Below are 19,064 nucleotides of genomic sequence, written 5' to 3' on the forward strand. Positions count from 1 at the left end.
TGAAGTTCATGAGCAACTTCAAAAAGAGAAGAAAAAATGCTGGGAAGGTTTTAATGAAGCTTCATTCCATCACTGCATCAGACTTTAAACACGAGCAGCAAACATAAACAGGATCAGTCATCACATTAGTATCTCTGGTGATTATGTCTCCTGAGATGCAGAGAGCCTACAGGACAAAATCCTGACATTGGAGGGTCCAGGCCTGAAATAACTAGTCTGTGACAACAGCTATGAGGAGCCAAAGCCGGAAAAACAGGAAAGATGGAAGAGATTAAATCCCCCTGAAAGATTTGGCAGCCCCAGCTGATGACGGCTCACTATCTGAAAAAGAGATAGGAAACTTTATTTCTGCGATTCAGTGTCATAAAAATGAAGGGTCTCACAGACAGATGGGTGGCAAATTAACAGAAAGCACCAAAATAAATTTTATGACCACTATGAGGATATCATATTAATATTACTACTATAACTATTATTGGAGAGTTGTATACATTGATATATGCTGCTTGACATGGGCTTTTTATTGTGTAACAAGCTATTTATTCCAGTTTATATTATCTATAGAATATATGTTATATTACATAGTTGGATGTTTTAATTTATATATGGATGAACTGGATAACAGACCAATAAAGTAAGAAAAACGATCTGGGTGAGTGATCATTTGTGAAGAATGCAAATAATGGTAATAACTAAATAATCTGCATCATTATATTGATACTTTAGCATCAGGGCTCCTGAAAGTTTTCACCGTAGAAACAGCTACAGCAACACAAACTAAGCTAGCTGAGCTAGCTGTAAGCCGAACATAACTTTAACACCAAAGACTGTCTTTTAAATCTGATATCTGTGGTGGATGGGGTTGTGTCAGGCTGTATGACCTCCTCAAATATGTGGACATGTGTTTCTAACTTTAAGAAATGTACAGCAGGCTGTGTGAACCAATCAGGACGATTACTTTTTACTTGTATTTACTAGAGCCAGCAACAGCAACCGGAAGTTAGGAGACAAACCTGAAACTGAACAGTGGGCAGGTCAGTAGCATCCATTATATCAATTATGCATACATACTAATCTATGCATACATGCTAATCTATAAAACAGACTTTATTAATATTCCAAACATACTGTATCTGCTACCACCTATTATGCCACTATGATCTGCATTTAAGATAACTGCAGTATTGGTTTTTGCACATATATTTATACTTTGGGTAATGTATCAATAAAGTTTGATCTTTAGTAAAGTATTTTAGTAAAGTTTCGGGCCACCATGAGTTGGCAGAACAGCTTCAGTGATTCTTGTTATCGAGTCTTTGAACTCTACCAGAGGGATGAACGTCATTCTTACAAATGATACTCCTTCATCTGATGTGATGATGATGGGGAGCGCTGCCTAGTACGTTGCTCCAAAATCTCCCATAGGTGTTGAGACCTTGAGAAAGCATTTGGTCTGAGTCTCAGTGCATGACCTTGAAGAACCTACATTCTTTTGCTCATTGGATTATGTGGACTGTCTTCACTTACTTAGAAAAATGCAGAAGAGTACGACTCTTGAATTTGAAATTGAAAACTGACCCAATTCACACATGTGATGCACTTGTCATGGTGATATTTTGCCAACTTGAAGAAGCCAGAGTGTGATTCAAAAGGCAACATATTTTTGATGCAGTAACAGTATAGCATGCAGCTGTTGAATCTCCTTGAAGCCTTTCATTTATTGGGGATTTCTTATGGTAAGCCCAAGCAGACTTCCAGCAGTGCTCTGTGACTCTGGCTGATTCAACTTCTGACCTGCAGCACCTCCAGAGGGCTCGAGAAGAAATCAGTGGAACAGATGGAAATTTGTGAAGGTTCAAAGTACCCTTGACCTGGGAGCTGACATTCTAGCATGTTTGTAACCTTTGATTTGCTTCAAATTCATACAGACATTCCCACTTGGCAGCTGCCCAGAAAAAACAGTTTTTGACTGTTAGCTGCTGAGCAGCTTCAATCAGCTGGTGAGGTTTAATCTCTTTGCTGAAAGGCCACCATGACAGTATTTGTGAAGTAACCCCCATACAGACTTTCACAGAAGGATCCAGGATTGAAACATTCCAGACACAAGCATTTTCACAGGCTGTTATTTCACAAGCATTATATTTTAGGGTACGAATGTGTTTGAAAAACCTCTCAAACCTTTAAAAAAACAATTTTAACACACTGTTACGTTTATTTTCTAAACAGAAAACTGTCCACAAAGGTGTCTTGATATTAAAATTCACCTCCAAGGTCATCTGGAGAGCAGTCGTGTTCTCCACTGAGCCTTTTGAAGAGTGATCGCATCACCTTGGCGCTACCGAAGCGCTTGAACCGGGCACGGACGTTTTCATGGAACCACTCCAAAGTGCCGATCTTGAGGACCCTGTTGGAGGAAATGGAAGGGACAAAAAAGAAACTGATGAATTCATACACAGACTAGATGAATTAGAGAAAATACCTGTGGGAATAGAAACATTTCAAGGACTGAACACCTTGTTTGTCAAACATAGCAGGAGCAAGATATTACTGACACAGAATATGGTATGGTATGGAGTATGATGTATTTTTTGTGTGCAGGATTAGCATGAGATGCACAGCATGATATTTTCCAGACCCTGGCTGAACTCGGGGGGAAAATGTCTTTTCAGTACTCAGCCCCATCTGAGCAAACAATAGTATAAAGGTTACATATGGAGCTGGAACAAGATGGATGTATTGAATTATATACAGAGCTTGAAGAATGGAGCTGAAGGAGGAAATTACATTTACCAAAGCGTCCATCAAATATGGTGTATGCAAGACCCTGACCCTCTTAATGGTGATAGATTATAAGTTGCTTTGGACAAGATCTTTAGCTAATGCATAAAATGTAAACACTTTCATGTACACAGGGACCAGAGAAGCACTTTGTTTGAGGTTTTCAGTAATGTCTTGTGTTCGTTAGTTTGTATTTGTTATTCATTTTACCCAAACTGAGCATGCTTAGGCTGCTTCAGAAATGCATGATTCACATACTGCACTGTAAATATTCAGTTTTTAATTGACATCCCAAGTAAAAGTATTCGTCCACTAGCTGCTGAAAAGCTCATAAATGTATTGATCAAGTCCCCTCACACTCACTCACACATCAGCATTTTATTTTTGGTTTGTTCTTAACGTCTTTTTTTAAAATCAACACTTCTGCACTGAAAAACTCCAGCGATTCTTTCACCTAGACTGTAGTTTTCTGTCATTTTTCATCACACTGACTAATATCAAAATTCCATCAACAACTTTACGTAAGACCCTAATGGTGCAATGGATGTGTATCCACTATATAAACAGCATGACTTCATATTTATTAACTTTTGATTAAAGAAAAGAGAGAAAGGTTATGGAATAAAAACCACAGGGGAGCTATTATCCAGTACATTTCAGCCAAGCCAGATAGTTCAACAACTCCCTAAAACAGTCCTGATAGATCAGTGGGCCCCCAAATTAATCCCAAGAGCACCAGAAGTATCATTTTCAATTTATTCAGAGCCAGAAAACATTCACAAGTTATTTTGCATTCTTTTAGGAAGGTTAAAGGAAGGTTAGCAAAGATGATCAGTTTAATGCCAAAGCCACAGCAAAGGCAGCATCACAACTGAAGTACAAAATGCCATGGATTAAAAGTCATCCTTTCCCAGTCTTGGGGTCGGGACCCTATGTGAGGTCACCAGATATGCAAATGGCCTCTCACAAAGTTGCATTATGTTGATCCTCAAACTTCATGAATCTTGACTCTCACAGGACTTGGCACTGAATTGAATGTGTAGTGAAATAAACAAGCCTTTCTGTGGTGCATGGTAAAATACCAAGCTGGCAAGATGTTTGACTGAGTGACTCATTCAACTGTTATGTGATCTTTGGTTTTGCCAGCCACCACCATCCAGCAGCTGCTTGAGATTTCATGCAAACAAACCCTACATGAATTTTGGAGGAGTTTGGAGCACCGATGGATTGACCAAAACCGTCACGGCACACTTTAAAACTCATGGTTTCAAGCTCTTAGATGTGTGGAGGTGGATTTAGTGCTTTAGTACTGGTCCAGGCTGGATGTGGCAGATGATATGAGACAACACTCCTGACACAGACAGCACTGAGACATTTGTTGACACCATGTTGTACTTTAGGACTCTTAAAGACCTCCTCCACTCAAAAATGTTTGACACTAAAACGCTGTTTTCACATTCATCTGGTGAAGTTGGAAAGTTTCTCTGTGCTCTTCTTAAATCTGAGTTGAAAGTGTGTATCTACAAGCATGATTTGAGACATCACAACAAGTTTAGAACAAATTGTGGTTCAATATTCAACTTACAAAAGTGTGATGTGGAAACTTGAAGCCTCCAGTGCACATACACTGACAATGGACTTCTCTTAGGTAGGAGACATCTTGAATCCAGCAGTTAAACTTTAAACTTTGCATTTTCATAGATTCTCAACCTTTCAATGACGGAGAAGATTAGATGTATTTTAACAGTTATTTTTTCAAGGTAATTCAACTTTTAACACATATTTTATATGTCTAAAAAGACGTGGGGACCTTTAAGTAGCATAGACATAACATCTCTGTTTGTAATTAATGAAGTATCAGATATCAAAGATATGTGGTCTCCTAAGCCAAAAAAGTTTGGGTACCTCAGATTTAGGGGTGATATTTTTAGTGTACAGTGATCCTAAAGGACTGAACTAAAGCACTGTGCACCATGGCTTGGAAGATATGAGCAGCTTTAAAGTCTTGCTCAGATTGAAAATGAGCACACTCCAGGTTGAAACTGGTGGGTTAATGTAACCAAGCAAACAAGTCGAACCGTGGACATTGCGGTTATGTGGTATGCACCCTGACCACCGAGGCACCCTGAGATCCACAGATTTTTTGGCGAGACTTTATAGCTGGCCTTATTTTGATTCACTTCAGGTTTCATATGTTTAATTTGTCATTTCCTACCTGGCCATGCGACAAGGATCACACACCCAGCCATGCTCCTTCTTGTTGTAACGACTGCAGGACTTGCAGACGTACAGCTGGCAGTCTAGACACTGACGCTTGCTGTTGACCAGGAACTTGAAGGGCTCGAGACAGCGAATACAGTGAGACTCAGTCAGGCTGGTCTGGTTCCCCAACAGCTCTCTTTTGGTGTCTTCCTTCTCAATCTTGGTCTTCAGCTCCCTAAGGAAGAGGAAGAGGGAAAGCATCATTTAACAAGCGCACACAATTATTCTTCTAGATAAATGATTAGGTAAGTGACAGAGAGAGAGGCGAAGTAAAGGATACATACACTCCTTAGAAACACTGCACTAAAATGATGCAAAGCCAGTGAAACCACCAAGAAGCAAAAGAAGGCAAAAGAACAAAAATACTCTTTTGGCAAACCTTCTTTCACATCTGGTGTCATATAAACAGCAAAAGCTACACAAATGGCTCCTATCATTTAGCTCTATCTCTCCAGAGAGAGATATTACAAGAGCTCGGGGCCAAAAACATGCCATCATGTCTTTGTGCATTTGTGAATAGGCAGATCATATATTAAAAAGCATGCAACAACAGAAGAGATTAAATGTATTGTCTTGTAGTTTATCTGCTGAACTCTGCAGGCAAAAGGGGATGCATTTCACACAATCCATACAGCAACACAGAAGAGTATCCTAAATTGTCTTTGTAGTGGGATTTGTGGCATTTACATTGATTATTTGCAAATGGCCTTTGACCAATGTCTGTATTTCACATTGAAGCATGGCTGATTACTGTAAATCTACTTCTAACTCATATTTCATATAATAGTACAGAAGATATGAATGTGGCTCACAGATGGAATAACAATTCTGCTCTGCTATAGTAAATCATGTTTTTGAATGCTCATCTGTAGACAAGAGCTTGTTTTCTATCAGAAACTGGCTCAAAACAGGGTTTTGCCATAAATATCCGAAACTCAGAAGATCATTTACAGTGTTGAAATTTGACAGATGATGCACAGAAGTGCTGAGCAGATGGATAATCATGAAATAGCTCCAACATGAAACTAGCACTGAAATTGGATACTGGTGTTATTACATTTCTGTTTATGTACAAATTAAACAAAAAAGATAAATTGTGTAAATAATACAGTTTTACAGAGTTAGAGTTTGGTAGATGTTTCCCCCTGACTCCAGTCTTTGTGCTAAGCTAGGCTAACCGTGTCCAGCTCTGTACCTCACACTCAGACATGAGATTGATCACTCTACTCATCTCACTCTCAGAAACAAAGCTGTCTTAGAATACATCTGAAAGTGAATTTCTAACTTGTTACTCAATTTATGTTTTTAGCATTTCTTTAAACAGAGGTTTTATGAGCTGGCTGACAAATATGTGTGAAGAAATGGTTGTCAGTATATGGATGGCAACACATGGCTTCATTTTGGCAACTGTATGTAAATATTATGTCAGCCTTACATGGAAAAGTCAGCAAAGACAGAAAATGCTACAGTGGCTGTCCAGGAAACATTTTGTTATGGTTATTTAGATAAATGGGATATAGCTTCATCGCATTTTGCCTCCTGATTTTTGACTCTGAGCCTCCAAATCGGCTTTTTATTGTCTCAAAAATAGTGCGACTTTTTCTCTCTCGAGTGACACACAGAGACTAATGCATGCTTTTATTCACAGTAGACTGGACTATTGTAATGGTTTCCTACCTGGTCTACCCAAAAAAGTTATTCATCAGTTACAATTGCGAACTCTGCTGCTCAAATGCTGACTGGTACCAGAAGAAGAGAACATCAAACCTGTTCCCTACATTGGTTTCCTGTCAGTTTACATATTGATTTTAAAATTCCTTTACTAGTTTTTAAAAGCACTTCCTGGTCTTGGTCCACCCTACTTGTCTGACATGCTTGCAATGTATAAACCAGGACTCTCAAGTCATCTGGAATCTTTTAGTTGTTCCAAAATGCAGGACAAAAACTTTTAGTGAGGATCTGAGAGCTGCTCAAAGTATTGATATCTTTAAATTTAAAACCTCTTTAGCCTGGCTTTTGATTAGAATATTTTATGGGCATTATTTATTTTATTTAATCATCAGTTTTATTGTATTCATTTTTTATTCCCTCCTAACTATTTTATTTGCCATTGTCCTTTATCTGTTTTATCTACCTCTTATTTTATTTTAATGAATTTTACTTTTTTTTCTTGCATGTGTTTGTCTCAAATAATGTTTACTGTTTACATTTGTACAGAAATTTCTTTGAAAAGTACATTTTTTTATTGAATTTTTAGATTAAGATTAATTTTAGGAATGTCTTTTAGGAATGAGAGAAATTGCTCTCAATGCTGAAATTGCACATTGCAATAAATGCAGCAATATTAGTAAAATTCTGCTCAAAGGCTTCAAGAAGTAAAGCCAAATCCTTGAAATTCAAACAAACACATCTTTCCTTGCCTCTCTATGACTTGGCGGCTGCACACACGTGTGTTATGAATAAGGTCATTGCTTTGAGTCAAACCGTTCTATTCAGCAAAGCAAACTTGTGCTGATTGTTGGAAAAGTAACAGCCTCACTCAGTGCCGGGAGATGCTGACAGTAGGAGAAAAGGAAAAATTCAGATAACAAGTCCCAAATGTCACACAGCGTGGGTGGAGTCTGGCAAAACACTCACTGAGGGATGAGAGGATGCTTATTGTTTATTAAAGCTTTTTTATGCCATGCTTTTTAAATTATAGCCCAGTATAAATAGGATACTTTGTAAATATCCCATAACCTTTTGCAGATACAGTTGCTGGCCGTTAGCGATGTGATTTAAAAGTAATATCTGTTAAATCCACCCTCCTCTGAAACATCAAATCCCACAGATCTGGTATACAAGATGCTCTTCTATGATTCAAATAAGATGTGTGCTGTAGGCAACTTCCAAGCCTTCCAAGCACTGATACATGGCTGGCAAGGCTGAATATCAAAGGCAACTGCAATGACTTACCAAGAAGTGGCCTCGAGTGGCGCCTTATGCAGTCAATTAATGTGATGATAGACACTTTTCACAGCAGAGATTTTGACTTGATTGTCAAAGCAGGAAAAACACAGTTGTAAATAATAACACTAACAATGACTCCATTCCATTAATTGTCCCAGTAAGCCATTTCAGTGAGTGAGCATGCACAGTACCAGGACTGCCCTGGAACTGTCTCTTCTAAATGCAGTGCAGACCTCATTTATGTTATTTATTCCACATGTGCTTTTCCTGCTTTGACAAGTCAAAATGTCTGCTGTGAAAAGGGTCTTTTAATGTGATGAGCTGCAAAGGTCTTTTTTTTTTTTTTTTTATTGCTTTCTATCCGCTGATGAAGGCCACAAGATGTGATTGAAAACTCTGGAATATTTCCAGTAAGTGGACCTTATACAACCAAATTTTTAAGAGGATTTTGTCTTTTTTGATTTTGCCTACATCATTGTTTCACAGTTTTGCACTCACAATATGCTGTAATAAATATACACCATTAAAGCAGAGGGATCCATTTTTTGTCGATTTTGGGGGCAATGGACTGAGCTGTAAACACTGACATGTTATCACTTAGTTGTTGATACAGTATGTCAGCAAACAGTTACACATCCAGCAGACACGGAGAAACATAAACATGCATTTGGAGTCTTGTGCCCGGCCATCTGATGAATGTAAGTCCAATATTTTCTCTCCTTTTAATTATTTTTCAATTCAGTTCGATTCAAAATACTTTATTTGTCCCTCAAGGGGCAATTTGAAGCAAGCAAATTTGCAAAGTACACATATACAGTTCATTCACACACAGAAAGACACTAAAAATGCAAATATGATCGTGTTAAAAAGAGTTAAAATACACAAGGATTAACAGCAGTTAAAGGCACATCAGTCTATAAAAGGTAAACTGACCAGGTCTAATGGCTTCTGGAATAAAACTTCCTTCTGGGTAATACAGGTAATGTAAAACACATTCCTGATAGCGTTAGGTTGAAGCAGTCATAGAGGATATTGATAACCTCATATGCTTTGTTGAGAAGGTTAAAATACTTTCATTAAAAGAAGAAATAAAACGTCAATATTCTCTGTTCCACTCCAGAGGAGTTTAGTTTACATAGGCAGTACAGATGCTGCTGAGCCCTTTTCACAAATAACATCTGTATTTTCATTCCCTCAATTTGTAGGTCTGGACTGGATTTCAACACTTAAGCCATGAATGACTGGTGGAAGACTGTTTGTATGTTTTAGTGAGATTACGGCTACTTTAGTTTTGGATACGTTTAAGTCTATTTAGCTTCTAAATGCTCCACTATGTTCACCAGCTAATTTTAAACTTTGCCTCTCTAATGTTTTGTGCTGAGTAGGTAGTGTATGGTGGACTTTTAGGGTGTTTTCTTTGAAAACAGTTGCCTGTTGCTGCTGGAAACAAGGTTGATCGGAGTAGTGAGAGTGAACCAAAACAATAAAGTTGCAGGCCAAAAAAGCAAAGAAAAAAAAAAGAAAATAGCTGAAAGGTGCTGAAAGACTGCACAGAGCTGAACACTGCAGAGTTGGATGACAATTACTGCAAGCAACACCTTTCAAATTATCGATAGTTGCATTTGTAAATGTAAAACCTCTTCATGTGCAGCAGAGAATTTATTATTGACAATATTCAAATTAGAGAGAACATACATTTACGGACATATTAGAGTTATGGCTTCTAGAAACTGCACAACAGCACTGTGAATGACATCTCCAAGAAAGCAAATGTGACTGTATGTTACAATTCACCTTATATAAGATTATACAATTATTATAAGCATTTATTGAGCAGCCTGATAAATACTATAGTGTATTCTGACTCTTAACATACAACAGGCTTTTACTCATTTATTTTCCTTTGTTCATAAAGAAAACAAAAAGGTCTAGACCTTATTATCGACTGGCACACTTTAACATATCTTCACTTTCTTTGTTATTTGATTAAAACCAGGTTGAGTTTTTGCTTAAATAGCAAAACTCAGGAATCTGAGTGCGGCGGCCAGACATTCACGTCTTCACAGACAGCTGTGAGGACCTCAGTAAGAGTGTTCCCATACATGGTGATCTTCTCTCAATGTCCGTTCAAACAAATCAAACACTCTCTAGTGTAGCTGCTTTCCATTTCATACTTACCCCAGTTTGAGCTGGTACGGTGGTCTTTTGTCTTACAGTAACGTCATTATGTCTCATTCTCTTTTTTGCTCGTTACTTAAAACTGCTGACAAGTTATCATAGAGAATGAGAGAGAGGTAAAAAGAGAGGCTGACGCAAACTCTGGTACAAATAGAAAAAGGATTAGGACTAAAGTGTTATAGTTTCCAGATTAAAAACCCTGCAGAGTAAGACTGATGACTTAATTTAGGTTTCTGTCTTATTAGAGATTATTTTCATCGCTGTTCAGGAAGCCCTGCTGAGAAAGCTGTACATTTAAGGGTATGATCTTCAATAGATTAAGTATTTAGGGTTAGTGTGCCTCTGTTAAGATGTTTGAATATATAGTATATTAAGAAAGCTTTGTTATACATAATGGTGAAGTCAAAATGCAATTTTTTAAATGGTGAATAACAGAAACAGCACAGGATTAGAATACAGCTGTGTTTCTTTGATTTTTTGGCTACTTGAGGGCAGCAGAACAACCTGTAAACACAACACTAACATATTATGATGACTGCCGTGTTAGCAAACATTTAGCTCTTTGTGTGTCATTTGATCCATTGTTTATATAAATATATGGATTAATGCAGCTTTAAATTACGATTATGATTAGTTATATGAAATCATGTGACAGTTTGTAAAGACTTAAAGGTATACTATGCAGGATTTGTTGGTTGGTGTGCGTAAATACAGAGCGAGCTGAGAGCAGAGTGAGAGAGAGAGAGAGAGAGAGAAAGCAGTGGTCGAGCGAGCTAGAGAGTGAATGAGGAGAGTGAGCGGTGCTGGGGGAACAAAACTGTGAATCACACAGACCTGCAGCTCTTTATACATCCATGACACAGAGACAGAGAGAAGAGTGGAGGAGAGAGACGGAAACAGCGATGTAACCTGGTTGCTAAGCCACAAGTCCCGACTTCACACCCTGCATGCTGTTATTGGGTGGGGGCTACACACCCACTGCCCAAAGGTTGACGCCTAGAAACGTCCTGAACACAGAAAAACAACAAAATAACAAAATACAGGCAGAGGGCAGAGTCTCTGTAGATACACTGCCACATACTTCTAGTGGGTCATAAGTGACAATAGAGAGGGATTACTTTTGTTTGAGTCTATACATTGTTTTTTTTAGGTTAAGCAAGAAACCAAAGGTATGTAAAAACTAACTTAAATAAATTAACACTCTGGTAGAGGAGGTTTTTGACAAGACACACAAAATGTAGAAACTTTACTGTCCTCTTTTATTTTGCTAAGGAAAGCCAAAGTCCAAATTATTGCCAAAATAAGTTTTTTCACTTTATGAGCCACAGGATTTAGGCGTGACAGTTTTGTATGTAAACCACATGAAAACCCGTACCTTTTTATAGATTGTACAGGCCTTGGATGAAAACAATAGTTGCCTAAGCAGCAAACAACATCTCATATAAATGGAAAACAAATAGCTAGAGAAGAACTTTGGCATGGGCTGCAACCTAAGTGGTGGAAATTGAAGGACAGTGTTGTCCTTTGTGAAGGAAGCTCACATAGAGACAAAAACTATCTGCATGACACAACTCCTCAGCCAGCTCTTGGGGGGGAATCTTCATGAATAAACAGCAAAACTAAGTTGCTTTTGGCTTAGTTTAATGAATTTTATGCTCAGGTGACTTGCACAGAAGACAGTGTTTCACACATCTAATGTATATTGTTAAAGATTTATATTTAACTTTAGAATCAAGAAACATTTGCCAGTTGAATATCAAACTCTGACTCCCTCCATCCATTGTTTCTTTGAAAATACAAGCTAGACACAAGAGGGTTCCAGTGATAATGCGAGTAAATCTGTATAAATGACCCTTTCATCATGCAGACAGGCAAAAGTAACATTTGTGGAGTTCAAAAATACTCTTGTTATAAAATGATTCAAGCCTGAGACGTCTCTTGAGACCATAACAGTCCAGGAATAAGCAAGGAATCAATTTGTCTGAGATAGTTATCTTAGAAAAATATTTCAGAAGCTAGTTGTCAGAGATTCGTCATATCAAGATAGACCTTAGCTTTTTAATCTTAGTTTCACCTGACAAGTCCTCAAAATAAAACAAATAACAATGTGTAATGTGAGAGGTGTCACTTGTAGTGATGAACCTACAGAGAATTATCAGTGACTCTGCAGCTCCCCTCAGCTTTACAGGCTTTATAGTGAGTTTTAGCGCATTGTTTAGCTTTCTGGCTACAACTTGACTGTTTGGGTTCACTCGCAGCACTCTCATAGTGTCAGGCAGCTGTTTTCAGAGAAAACACTCTAAAAACCTACTGTACACTACCTGTTCAGCACCAAATGGCAAACAAACACAGTTAGCAGCTAGCTGCGGAACATAGCAGAGCATTTAGCAGCTAAAGAGGCAAATATTTCCCAAAGGAGTTGGTGGAGACCAAAAGCAAAGCTAAAAGAGAGTGAATATTGGACTTACATTCACCAGGTAGACAGAAACACGACAAATGAATGTTGCTCTGTAACTGCTGTTGTGCTCAGAACTTGCTTCCCCATGTGGCCAAAAAATCAGGTAATGCAGGTTTGGGGTTAAAGGATTTTGTGTTAAACTCCAAAGTTTTGACTGACTTCCTCTGTGTTAGCTGTCATATATGACCGATTTTGTAACTTGTGTCATACAATGTACGACAGATAAGAGATACACATTGCAGGTGTAAATTTTGCTTCAACGGTGTTCCACTGAATGAAGAAAAAGTAATCAAGTAGTCAAATAAGAATAAAAAAAGCAATGACTGTCCAGCTTACTTTTAATGGAAGTCCATGATGTTGAAGGGCAGTCTAAAAAGCATCTGAAGCACTGATAGTGAGTTAAAAGTCCTTTATTAATACGTGGATGTGCACATTGTAGGTGTAAATCTTACTTCAACAACTTTCCACTGAATATTTTCTATATTTTGTGGACTATCCTAACTATTCTAAAGGGACTACTAATGCTTCAGCTGTGTCATCTACAGCCAAGGACAAGGGGAAATCCCATCTAAAACTTTCTTCCTCCCTCAGCCTATCTAAATCATTCATCTGTCAGTATTGCCAAAAAGACATGTGAGCAGTAGCTCAGTGAGTTAGGAGCAATTGACTGAATCATCTGTTGATGACGTGCAGCAAGTTAGTCTAGCCTTCAGGAATAGAGTACAGTATGTAATTTCTGCTTAGTGCTACTAAATTTAAATCAAACAAATTGGCTGATCAGACATCTTCTTTCAATATAAAACCCAGCAGATAACCAATTATCTGGCACCGCAGGCTTTGATGACAGGATGTGATTACTGGCTCACCGTGAAAGGTGAAAGTCTTGTTGTGTTTAGGCTGATGTGATAATATGATGGCGTAAAGTGCAGTGATCAGCCACGTGAAACAAATACTGGACTGTAATTCCATTCAAGTGGACATTTTCCTAAGTGTCTGGCCTACTGAAGTATGTATGAGCAAAACTGTATCTTTTGAAAGAAGACTCTTATTCTTACAAATGAAAGGTTGAATTCATAAGCAACAAAGCACACCGCTGCTGTAGATTCAGGGTTTCTGCAGCTACAGCTTTGGTCTGTCATGACCATTAGCTTATGATGGCTAATGATAGCAAATTTGAGCAAACATTAGATACTGATATTAGAAATTAGATATTAGATATTAGATATTGTTCTGCACCATAGACTGTATATAAAGATGGGCGTAGTGAGGTGTGACTTCACCCATTGGTTTAAATTGGAGCCAGTTTGAAGCCCAGAGCTGCAGCTTATGGTCGGTGCCATATTTTCCGTTTGGAGCTAGGACCTTCCAAATAAGGTTTTACCTTTCACGCTCTCAAAACACGCCCCATCCCCCTCGCCCCCTCCCCGACAAATGCTAGTTTATTGGGAACAAAGAGTGGTGCACACTTGGGCTAATGTTAGCCACTTCAGCTAAATTGTGCCAACAGGGCAGGTATTGTAATCAAGTAACCCTAAATTTAACGAAATATTGCAACAATAGTCGACTCAGTGCGAGTCCCGGAGCCGAGGAGAGCAGCAGGTGAGTGAACTGTCAATCACGGCTGTCAATCAATACCCACACGGCAGACGTCAAACCCACTATAAGTCCTCAAATCTTATTACCAGAGAAGAATTCATCTTCTAGAAACATGTCTTTATAGGATTTCATGGCAATCCAGTCAATAGTTGAGATATTTCAGTCTTGATCAAAGCGGTGGGCCGACTGACATTGCCAACACCAGAGCCACGCTGCTAGCATGGCTAAAAATTCCACAACTTTGTTTACGCTGTTGAAAAGAACACCTAAGTAATCAAGTGTTCTGCTAGATGGAACATTCAATTTGTTATAAATGTATTAAAGATCTTTTTAAAACATACTTTTTTCTGTGCCGCTTCCAGGAAATTTTGCCATTTAGTATATTAACTCAGAAAAAGGTACCTCTTTCTAATCGTTCTGTGAAAACCGAGGTGAAACAAAATAACATGCAATTGCATACAATTACTGACTCTACAGAAAAGAGTATAATCTTACGATAATCTTAGATTTATAATCTTGAATTCACAGAAAGGGTGATTAAAGGAGCAGAATTACCACAACTGGTAGAGATTTAACATTTAAACTAAGAATAGCCCACTTCCCACAATATATTAAACCAGATTACAGTGAGAAATGCTGCATTATATACATGAGACAGCTGAAATATATGATATAAATGTATGGTTTACATAACACTATGAAGTGGAATTTAATAGAGTACAATTATTTGTTTGATTTGATATACTATAATGGGGTTAGGGTAAGAATTTAAATTGTAAATGCATAATAGACAAAACATCCATCTATTTATAGATAATTCTTAAGGGGACATAACATGTTTTTTGTGAATTTCTGTCATTTATAATGTCGGATGTCTATCTATGTTAAACATAGTCAAAGTCAAAAGCCAGGGCTTCTGTCTGCTCTGAACCATTGATGTATTATAAGCACTGGATACAGTCACGCTTCTCAGCTTTGCTTTCAATTTTTCCCGGTGGCCACTCGCAGCGAGTTGCAGCGAAAAATTCCCCTGCTGCCCAAAAAGCATTTTCCCATAGACCACTTTTATAAAAGACACATCTGCAAAATAGTTGACAGGACACCTCCAACTGCAAACAAGGTCAGCTGTGACTCTTTCTATTGTGAATTTTTGATCCATGGAGGTTTTATATTTGTAGAACTTTCCTTGAGCCAAGAAAAGTGATTTGAAAGTCTATGGGCTGAGCAGGGACTTGCGGGGTTCAGTGGGCCACATACCCCCGGATGTAAACCTGGAAGCTAGAAAATGTTTTGGTGTATGTACCAGGTGAGCAACTGGACTAAATTGCTCACCAGGTCTAAATAGATGCCATTTTCAGTCCAGTATCCAACTCTTACAACACATCCATGCTCTTTGTTGGCTTTGTTTGCAAAGGTACCTCTATTTCCACCTCGTGATGACATCAGCCCATAAACAGCTGTCTGCTTTGTAGTCTTTGTTGCTAAGGTTGTTGCTAAGGTTGTTCCATGAGTTGTTCATGTTGTCCACTCACATATTTCAGATCGGATTCAAGCTTGAACATGTGTTGTCAAATTTCCATTGTGAGTAAAGAGCGAGAAAATAAATTAAATCCTACTACTGTTGCCTGCAGAGGAGCAGCTTCGGGAAGCTAACCAATCAGAACAGAGAGGGCTCATCTGAATGGCGGCCTTAAAGAGACAGGAGTTAAAACAGCCTGTTCCAGACAAAGGCTTAACTGAGGCGCTGCATAAAGGGCCAGGGCCAGTATAAGATAAATAAGGAGTTTTATAAACTGTCAATCATGCAAAGATATTCCAGTAGAGCCCAAGAATAAACATATAGACCTGGAAATGTGCATAACATGTGCCCCTCAAGCAAATATGTTTCATCACTGCTTGTGTTTTATAAATGCCAACCCCCAAGAAACTAGAGTTTGAAGTCCCCCCCCCAAGAAAAAGAATAAGGACAGGGAATCCACAGTGAGCATTAAAGAGGTGGCTATCTGTCAGATAGCTGAGAGGCTCATCCATATCAAATTGAAATCAAACAGAAAATTGCAGTCTTATTAACTCACCCAAGCCTGTCTTCCTCTTTCTTCCTTAGGTCAAAATCTCGCTGGACGACTTCCCACACATGTTTGGCCTCCTCATCTGTGAGCTTGGAAAGATCCAGCTTCTTGCCTGTAGTGGCGCCAGGCATTATTCTGAATTTGATGCCTGTGAGCTGGTAGTCTGCCGGGCGTTGGGCTACAGTTTGGAAACATAAAATGCAATTGTGTTTAGAGAGGTATAAGCAACAGGGGAAGGATTTAAAATGAATACTAATATTTAAAGATCCCCCAGACACGTTTTAATACCTATAAAAATACTCAGCTTTGAAAATTAATTTGTGTCTGATATGTTTTTTCTATAAAAAAAACTTAAATTACCTGGTGAGAAATTCTTAAAATGAAATCTCCTCCTTTTTCCTCATTAAAAAATCCAGAATCTATAAATATTATTCATCAAGTTTAACTGTTGGACACAAGATGTCTCCTACTTCACTGGAATGTCCATTCTCAGTGTTTGTGCATGTTTCCACATCACACTTAGTTGCATACTGGACCATAATTGGCTCCAAACTAGTTGTGGTGTCACAAATCATGCTCGTAGGTACACGTCTTAAACTCAGATTTAAGGTGAGCACAGAAAAATGTTCCTGTTAGCAGATGAATGTGAAAGCAGTCTTCTAGTGTCAAACTCTGCACATCCATTATTCTGCAGAGTGAAGCTCAAACATCCAACTGAAGGAACAAAAAGTAAAACAGATTTTTGGGTAGAGTGACTTAAGGATGAACTGCAAAACAACAAAATGTAGAAAATAGGTCACTTAAAATGAGGTCACTTGCATTCTTTTTTCCAAATAACTCATCAGTTTTGCACTGCCAACAATTTTATGCAACATTAGGCGCAGAAGTTCACAACATGAGCATTCATCAGTTGATCTGGGATAGTCATGTCACGGTCCTGATGCACACTCACGTGCCGTTAGAAAGGCTGGAAATAGATTTCTCACTGGGGAATGAATTTGAAACACAACTTTCTGAAATGTAAAGTTTCACTGAACTTTGAACTTTTTAACACAACACAAAGACAATTTATCAACAGTCAAAAATGTCCCAGTTGACATTTACTTCCCACTGAATTAATTTCCTCTCTACTTCAATTTTGTTGTAAAAAAATAACACTGTGAAATTTAAGAACTGGTTTGGATTTTTTCAGTATATTTTTTCAGTACTCACATGACACATTGAAAGAGTTTTTAGTCACATTAGTCATTCCTCTTCTCCCTTCCTAGTGTGACTCCACTATATAAAAGTATTGACATATTTTCTTATAAAGTTTGTGTTGCAAACTTGTAAGCAAACAGTTGTATATTTACATATCCAGCAGATATGGAGCAACTTCTGCATTCATTTTAAGTTGTGTTTCTGCCAAACATTTGCTCTCTTTTTAGTGTTGTTTTTGTCCACACCAACGCCTGAGGGAAATATCTGGCTCTTGAGCCGCTAAATGTTCTACTTCATCAAATGTTCATCAGCTAGTCACTAACTGTGTCTGTCTGCGGTTTGGTGCTGGGCAGGTAGTGTACAGTGGATTTTTAGAGTGTTTTTGCTAAAACAGCTGCCCACTGTTCCTGGAAACTATGATGATGACAGCAGTCAGACTGAACCAAAATAGTAAAGTTTTGTACTGTAAAACAAGATGAAATATGCTAAAATGCTCCATAGAGCTGAGGTGGACTGCAGAGTTGGGTGATAATTTTATGTGTGTTATTCACAATTCACTAGTTTTCCCCATTACACATAATAATCTGATTATTGCAGTTATTAACAAGGTTTTATTACATCGGATCAGTGCTTTTGTTGTTCATAGGGTCTTTGAAAACAACTCTAGATGTTCCAAAACTGCCCTCTGATCTGACACCCCTCTGGTTACAATTTAGCTAAATTTGATTAGAGCAGCTATAATCGATATTTTTTATAATAACAATGTATGAAATATGAATGTAAGAGGCGTGACTCGTAGTGATGAACCAACCCCTCAGCTTTATGGAGCTTATAGTGAGTATCAGCTCACTGTTTAGCTGTCTGGCTGCAACTTTACTGTTTTGGTTAACTCTCAGTGCTCTCATAGGATTGTTTTTGGCCACAGCAGGCAGCTGTTTTCAAAGAAAAACCTCTAAAAAGCCACTGTACACTGCCTGCTCAGCACCAAATGCCAAACTGACACAGTTAGCTATAGACTAGCTGGTGAACATAATGGAGCATTTAGCAGCTAAAGAGCCAGATATTTCCCTCAGGAGTTGGTAGAGAGCAACTACAGAGCTAAAAGAGAATGAATATTGGACTGGATGTGGAAATAATTAAGTATTTGCTAACAAGTTCAACATATCAACCTAAAAGGTGATGATATGTCAGTGTTGTGTTCACTACTTGTCTCTGCTGCCCCCAAGTGGACAAAAAATAGTTAATGCAGGTTTAAAGTTCACCCTGACCTCCTTGTATAACTATAAAGTGGTCACTTATAAAAAGCCTAAACACATTTCCTTTCTATTCAACATTTCAACAAACAACAAATGCTGCTGTTTATTGTTGAGGACAGTGTCTTTTCTTATTTGGTGTACCTTCACTGACTGTCAGTCTTGTATGCTGCTGTTTTCTCCAAACAAAGCAGATCAGTATAATAGTATAGATCAAGGGTCAGTGACTGGGAACACTGGTCAGAAGAAGATGTTTCCTCTCTGCCACATGCATCTGTCCTGTGATCTGGGAAAGTTTGGCACAGTTCAACCCTCACATTG

General features: G+C 38.3%; 1 protein-coding gene across 1 annotated transcript in view; it reads right to left on the reverse strand.

The window, feature by feature from the left end:
• The window catches only part of mlphb (melanophilin b), a 39,848-nt gene extending 23,242 nt beyond the window's left edge, over positions 1 to 16,606 (reverse strand). Inside the window, exons 1-3 of the mRNA XM_044364853.1 lie at positions 16,297 to 16,606; positions 4,994 to 5,215; positions 2,265 to 2,404 (exon numbers count right to left, since the gene is read on the reverse strand). Coding sequence (XP_044220788.1) covers positions 2,265 to 2,404; positions 4,994 to 5,215; positions 16,297 to 16,421 — 487 coding nt within the window. The 5' untranslated portion in view covers positions 16,422 to 16,606. The remainder of the gene's footprint in view (positions 1 to 2,264; positions 2,405 to 4,993; positions 5,216 to 16,296) is intronic.
• Between the last annotated feature and the right edge of the window lie 2,458 nt (positions 16,607 to 19,064).

This window comes from Thunnus albacares, chromosome 11 (genome assembly GCF_914725855.1).
Source record: "Thunnus albacares chromosome 11, fThuAlb1.1, whole genome shotgun sequence".
NCBI classification, from domain to species: domain Eukaryota; kingdom Metazoa; phylum Chordata; class Actinopteri; order Scombriformes; family Scombridae; genus Thunnus; species Thunnus albacares.